Source organism: Octopus sinensis, linkage group LG10 (assembly GCF_006345805.1).
Source record: "Octopus sinensis linkage group LG10, ASM634580v1, whole genome shotgun sequence".
NCBI classification, from domain to species: domain Eukaryota; kingdom Metazoa; phylum Mollusca; class Cephalopoda; order Octopoda; family Octopodidae; genus Octopus; species Octopus sinensis.
In genome coordinates, this window is record NC_043006.1 from 40,624,559 (window position 1) to 40,632,250 (window position 7,692).

Consider the following 7,692-nt stretch of genomic DNA (forward strand, 5'->3'; position numbering starts at 1 on the left):
GCGTAACTGGTACTTATTTAATCGACCCCGAAAGGATGAAAGGTAAAGTCGACCTCGGCGGAATTTGAACTCAGAACGTAATAAAGACAGACGAAATACCGCTAAGCATTTCGCCCGGCGTGCTAACGTTTCTAATTTCTTTATTGCCCACAAGGGGCTAAACAAGGACAGACAAAGGGATTAAGTTGATTACATCGACCCCAGTGCGTAACTGGTACTTAATTTATCGCCCTCGAAAGGATGAAAGTTAGGGGAATGTAAACACACTACTCTTGGTTGTCAAGCGATGTTGGTGGGGACAAACAGTCACACACACATATATATATACGACGGGCTTCTTTCAGTTTCTGTCTACCAAATCCACCAAGGCTTTGGTTAGCCCGAGGCTATGGTAGAAGACACTTGCCCATGGTGACATGCAGTGGGACTGAACCCAGACCATGTGTTTGGGAAGCAAGTTACTTACCACACAGCCACTCCTACACATACATACATATACACAACAGGCTTTTTTCACTTTATGTTTGCCAAATCCATTCACAAGGCTTTAGTTGACCCAGGGCTATAATAGAGGACACTTGCCCAAAGTATCATACCATAGGACTGAACTCAAAACAGAGTGGTTGGAAAACAAACTTCTTAACCACACAAGCATTGTTCAATATCCTTTCTACTCTAGGCACAAGGCCTGAAATTTGGTGGGAGGGGGCCAGTTCTGAGGTCGATTTGCTCAACTAAAAGTGATGCTCCATCATGGCCACAGTCAAATGACTGAAACAAGTAAAAGAGTATACAAATGAAATTTGATTAATTTCGTTGTAATTTTAATCACAGAAAATTTGTGATTAAGTAGAATTGGTAAAAAAATATTAGTGCTGACAGATGTGTTTGTTTTGTTGTTTTTATCCAGGAAAAAAAAGTATATATAAAAAAAAAACAGAGATAGGATGGGTTTGCAAATCCATATCTGCATAGCTACCAACATGAAACTAATTGGTTCTAATCTCTGTAATAGATATTGATTCATAGCTTCAAAGAATTCATATAAATCATCTTTAAGAAACTATATGAAATAATGTAGGGTACCATTCGTTTATTATGGAGGAAAAGATGGCATTATGAAGTGGTACAATAATATACAGTGTTCAAAATGTCTCTGTACAGTGAATTATTTTTTCCAAGATGTATTTCAAAACATGTGTAGAAGAGCCAACTTATGTATTTGAAAATGAAGGGCAATGCTTTCAACACCTCTTATAAATTTTTTTAAAATTCTTGTAAAATCTAATCTATTCTTTTGGAGTCTTATACCGTCTTATAAATATTTATTTTGCAATAAAATATTGACTACAGAGAGACTTTTTGAACACCCTGTATAAGTAAATATAAGCAAATTTGTAACATCATACAACCTGTATGAACAAGTGAAAATAGAAATATTATTTATACATGATGGTAACACATTAGATATAACATGATTATCTTTATTTTCATGAAATAAGTCTCCCCTACCATCTTGTATGAAATGATATTCGTGGTTCTCAAACTTGTCTGCTAAACTGTTTTCAAATTTTCAGAAGAATGCAGTTTGGTTTTTTAATCCTTTAGCATTTAGATTAATCAAATGTAATGCTTATTTATTTACATTGCTTTGAATTAATCATGCATTATCTTACAGCTTTGAGATTCTGATGATGTGCTTGTATATTTTTAGAATGACATTGTATGGTAAGTGTGAGAGGCCAGATCTTGACAGTTTGAACATAAAACAAGCAGAATATTTGGGCCAGTTGTGGCCAGTTTAAAATGCTAAAAGGTTAAATTTAGGAACTAAATTCTTTGCAGCAATTGTAAGCCAATGAAATATATGTCAGTGAATTTTTACATCAGGTACCTTCCCTTTACCAGGGTCACAAAATCAGAATTCTGCCCAATCAATACAGACACCCCAGCATGTTCCATCCAGTCCATTGCATTCATTAAAAATTGTCAAAGAGATGGACAACTTGAAAAGCTTTGGTGGTCTGCCAGTAAACCAACCAGTTCATATTTGAGACATAAGCTGATTCATTCACTTAAATACAGGTGAAACAGGAGGATTGTTTCATTTCATTGATCAAATGAACAAAGATATCCTCACTCATTTCAGCAACTCAACTTACATGACATTATAGGAAACCAGCCATATCAGGCCAAAATATTCTGTTTTATGTTAAAACTAGTTCACACCACCTCAACAGTGTCATTAAACAATTAAACAATCACAACAGCAAAATCTCAAAGTTACAAAATTCCTTTCGAACGTTGGGCCTCATGGAGACAAAGTGGCCAAGCTCCTTTCAAGTGTTGGGCCTTATGGAGACAATGACCAAGACCTTTGGCATTATGTCGTGCTTGAGAAGACACCTCAAGCTGAGCAAAACTGCAGTTGTGGCAGATACTGGTGTCACGTAAAAGCATCCATTACACTCTCGGAGTGGTTGGCATTAGGAAGGGCATCTAGCCATAGAAAGCCATGCCAAATCAGACTGGAGTCTGATGCAGCCTTCCAGCTTACCAGCCTTGGTCAAACTGTCCAACCCATGCCAGCCAGCATGGACAACGGACGTTAAATGATGATGATGATGGCGAATGCAAGATTAATTTAAAACAATGTGAAGAAATAAGCAATACATTTGACAGAGTAATCCAAATGCTAAAGGGTTAACTCAGAACTTGTATCAGACAATGGATGGGAAGCCTTCTGCTAAAGACAGATTGTCAAAAACCCTGTATCCACCACACTTAATCATATTGATGGATAATATGTCTGACGTTAAGAGTAGGGATATCAGGACATACCAATATAACTGCTAAGAGGCTGGTGGACAGAAACACTGGAACTAAAGCACACACACATGACAATCATAAGAGACACAAAAACAAATACATCTTACATTTATCCAGTTTTATGTGCCAGAATTTTGTTAGACATAACCAAAATTGGTAGCCCCAAGTAGTGAGACAGAGATAGGACAATCACAGAGTTGGAGTTAAAGACAAGTGTGAAAGATGATGGAATATAAAACATGTATTTATGAATGAGCACAATCATAGATATTCATGTAAGCATTATAAAAATTTTAATTAGGTTTTTTTTTTTTTAAATGGAAAAAAAAAACCAAATCTTTCAAGAATGATGAAAAACACCATCTCACTTTGGCACTTTTCGGTATTTTATTATTATTATTGATGTTGATGTTGTTACTGAAGTATCTGTCCAGGAAAATGAAGATAGAAACAATTAACAAAAGAAATGAGAAGAAATATCATACAATAGCATATTGCTGGTAGACAAGGTCCCGAATTACAAAATAGTCTGGGCACAAGGCCCCTTCCACCTGTAATTTGCCAGCCTCATTCTTTCTAATAGCAACTTTGTTATTACAGATAAGAACCCCAGCTGTGAACTCAGCCTGAATACCAGCTTGTAGAAAGAACATCTTCAGATCTGAAAGTTTGGGTTCATTGATAAATACCGGTGTGTGTCCTGGCTGTTTGTTACTTGGAAGCGCTTCAAGCGTTGGTACATGGACATGAGCTTCTTCTTCCTCCTTTTCTGCGTCTACGTTGTCTTCTCTTTTAAACAGATCCATTAATTTCTTCTTTTCTAATTCCTCTGCTGCTACTTCTGTTTCTTCCGGCTCGTAACGTGCACTCGTATCTGTTTTGGCTTCTTTCAAGTCCAACTGGCCCTCAATCCAAGCCAGCTCAGCATCTCGAGCACGAGAAAATGTCAGCGCCGACACTACGTAGTCCTTTAACTTTACCTGGTAAATGTGGCTCTCTCGGGTGGCATCGACAATATCACCGACATGTGGAGCAAATATACGAGTTTGAGACAAGCAGCCACTACTTAAACAGAACTCTTCCAAACTCTCAGTGGGATCTGGTCTGCCATGGATTAGGATTAACTGGCGTGGTTTAATCTGTGTTATAATTTTACGAATTGACTCACCATCCGATCGACCCTCGAAATCAATGTATTTTACATTGGCATGGATTTCCAATGTTATTGTAGACGACACACATTTGGTTGGCACTTCAGACATGTCCTGCATGGCTTCATCTTCCGGAACAGATTTTTCCTGTGTGACTTCCTCATCAGCAGGAGGCAGATCTAATATCATATAATCCTCAGTTCGAATAATTTCACCACATTCATCCCACTTGAGTCTTTCTTCATAAAATGGGAACATTGGATAAGCTTTCTTTGCTTGTTTGAAAAAACCTGACCGAGAGTTTCGGTCACTTTTCATCATGAGATCATGTTTAGCCTTGGTGACGTTGCTGGACCCCTCCACTTCCATATCTAGATCGCTATCATCACTTGATTCCATGTCTTCTGCCTCACGCTTTGCCTGTTCAGTTTTGAGTCGTTCTTCTGCTTCCTTCTCTTGTTTTTTCTTCAGGTATTCCTCTAATTCACTTCCTTCCAATTTCACACGGCGCCTCATTTCAACAGTCACCGTTTTGTCCTTTGGGTGATCAATAAGCCATCGTGCCAATGTGCCTATCGAAGTACGGCACGTTAGAATGATGCTGTTCTTGGCATTACCACACCATCCCATGAAGAGATCTCGAGCAAAGCCACACTGGAGGTCTGGCATGCTGGCTAAAACAACTTTAGGTTCCATCACTTTGGATAACTCTGCAAGATTGTGACACAACTTCAGATGTTTAAAATGAAAAGGGTTGTTGCGGTGATCTTCAAAAGCACGCATAATTTTATCGCTCATCCACTCCACCTGTGACTTCGCAAACTCGACCACATTGAAGCTCACGTTATTTAAAAGAGCTAAAGAATAAGTGGACAGTCCAGAATCAGGACTACGCCACATTTGATCAAGAAGCTGAGCCAGTTCCAGAACACGGCCCGATGTGTCTACAGCCACCAAAACGTTACCGTTATTCCTCATAGTCGACAAAATGGTAGTCATGAGTTGTTCATCTCGCAGACGCCGCCGAGACTGAGTATAAGTGGAATTCAAAGAGTCTGTAATCAAAAGTGAGGGTCGATTTATACTCTCCAAAACACACCCGTTCAAATGCCGCTCTTTTTTGTGGTTATAATCAACAGCATAGACAATTTCTTCTTCGTCTCCATCCTTCACTATTTTCCATATCGTGCCGCCAATCATGTGACCAGCGGGCAGAGGTGTTATTTGTAAACCCTGACCTTTTCCTTTCAAATTGACCGTCTGACTGTATTTCAGCTGAGTGATTTTATCAAACGCTGCATCAATATCATCTAATGTAAATATATTGAATTCCTCGTTGTTATGCCTCGACTGGTACAGATCATACATAAACATCTGTCCCATTTTATAAACGGGAATCGTGGCGAAAACGGGACAAGTAAGACCACATTTTCCGACCATGTAAGGCAAAGCCCCAAGATGATTGTGATCAGGGTAGGTTAAGAGAACGGCATCGATGAGGTGAGCATGCCGCTTCAATTCGCGGATGTATGTCATGTTAAAGTCTTCATTCCAGCCACAATCCAGAAGAAAGCGGAACTCGTCAACCTGCAGGAGGTAACAGGGAGGGGACTCATCGTAAGCACCAGAAAACACTTGTAATTTAACAATAGAAGTCATTATGTAATCAGAAACGGTGTAAGCAAATTTTTAACAATAGGCAAAATGATCTGTGCGTTTTGAAAACAACGTGGGTCAGGAAACAGAGAATGCCGAGTTAGCTATATGTATATTTATATATACATATGCTTTGTATGTGATGAACGTTAACGTTATTTCAATGGATGGAATTTAAAAAAAAAAGAAGTCTTTCCACACTTAGCTTTTACAATACAGCCAAGCTGTTCGAGAGGGTAACACAAAAGTCCAGAAATAAAGGTAATTCCAACGGAGTAGTGAAAAAAAACAAACAAATCCGTTAATTAAAGATAAAGACAACCGGTTATCAGACCGACAGCAGTCATCTTTAAATAACAATAGATTACTTCCCTTGAATCAGTGGAACTCTTGTGGAAAAGAACTATGGAATATTAAATGGGTTTCCACAATTTCTTCTGAATCCTGGTTCTTGGATTTATTCATTGATTAAAAGTTAATGGATGATTTCATTACTTATAAAAGCATTTAATGCTAACAAGAAATATCGTAGTTATGTTTATTATTTTCTCATTTGTTGATTTAAACAGAAGTCTTTTCGTTATAACCTTCCTTAGCAGATATGAATGAACGTTACATTACTTTTCAGGATTGGAGGTTCAACTTTATAATGATTCATTTAAATTAATTTTTGAATCGAAACAGCTGTCAGAGATTATGTCTATTTTTGTAATTAATAAATATAATTATGAATTGATTTATCTCTATTTTCTTATTTTTCTTAAATAAATATAAACCTCGGTCTATTTAATTGCCCTTTTTTTAAAATATTAAATCTAATATTTTAAATAAATAATAGGCAAGAAACGAGTAAATTCATTGGATATTATTATCCCTTAATGATGCTTATTAAACCTCTAATTGAACTTTATATATATATATATATATATATATAGTTACGATTATACCTCTTATATTATTTATTTATTTATGTGTTTGGCTGTGTTTGTGGCTATGTATGTGTATGAGTGTATGTGTGTGTATACATATAATTATGTATGTATGTGCGATGGATATGTGGATGTGCGTGTGCGTATGTGCGTTTCTTGACTAACTAACCGTAAAATTTCCTTTGTGATTCAAATTTAAAACTATAAGCCAATAGAATCAATCTAGAATAATCAATATCAAGCGGACAGAGGAATTAGACTTATAGATATGTAGATGTCCGATTGATGTACTTGGTACAGTCATGGTTGTATTTATTATTATTATTATTATTATTATTATTACTTTTTTTTTTTCTTCTTTCAAATTTGCTTCCATTTCTTGCCGAGTGTCTTCCCGACTCCTAGGGCAAAGAAACTCATAGTATACATTGGTAGGCCATTAAACCAAACTCAATAGTTCGATCATTTTTTTTTTTTTTTAAAGTTAGATTAAAATACATGAGCAGCAACAATTCTCACATCGACAATGCTCTTCTCAATACATGTGATGTACCAGTTAAGACAATCTTTTGCACTTCTTGCAGGGATGGTAAGCCAGGGATCATTCTCATATAATTTTCGGTTCCCTTCTTGATCATTCCTAGTGCTCCTACGATCACTGGTATTGTAATCGCCTTGAGATGCCACATTTTCTCAATTTCAATGAGTAGGTCTTTATATTTTCTGAGCTTGTCAAACTCTTTCGCTGAGATATTATGATCACAGGGGATGCTCATGTCGATCAATAAGCAAACTTTATTGTTTTGGTCTTTCACAATAATATCTGGTTTATTGGTCTTGATGGTTCGGTCTGTATGTACTGGAAAGTCCCACAGAATGGTTACATTTTCTCCTTCAGTTACAGCCTCAGGGTGGTGATTATACCACTTGTCGGCAGTTTTGATATTGTAATGCCGACTTATTAGCCAGTGTAGATATTGGCCAACTCTGTCATGTCTTAATTTATACTCCACTGGTGCTAAGACTTTACATCCAGAGATTAGATGGTCCACTGTTTCAATCATGTCGTTGCAGAATCGGCATTTTGGGTCTGCTCCATTTTTCATCACATTGGCCTGGTAGTTCCG

At 37.2% G+C, this 7,692-nt stretch overlaps 1 protein-coding gene across 1 annotated transcript; it reads right to left on the bottom strand.

The window, feature by feature from the left end:
* Positions 1-2,932: 2,932 nt before the first annotated feature.
* Positions 2,933-5,997, bottom strand: LOC115216464 (cleavage and polyadenylation specificity factor subunit 2-like). Its single transcript, XM_029785825.2, has one exon. It carries the CDS (start codon positions 5,637-5,639, stop codon positions 3,309-3,311), a length of 2,331 nt encoding a protein of 776 aa, XP_029641685.1. The 5' UTR covers positions 5,640-5,997; the 3' UTR covers positions 2,933-3,308.
* Positions 5,998-7,692: the final 1,695 nt, after the last annotated feature.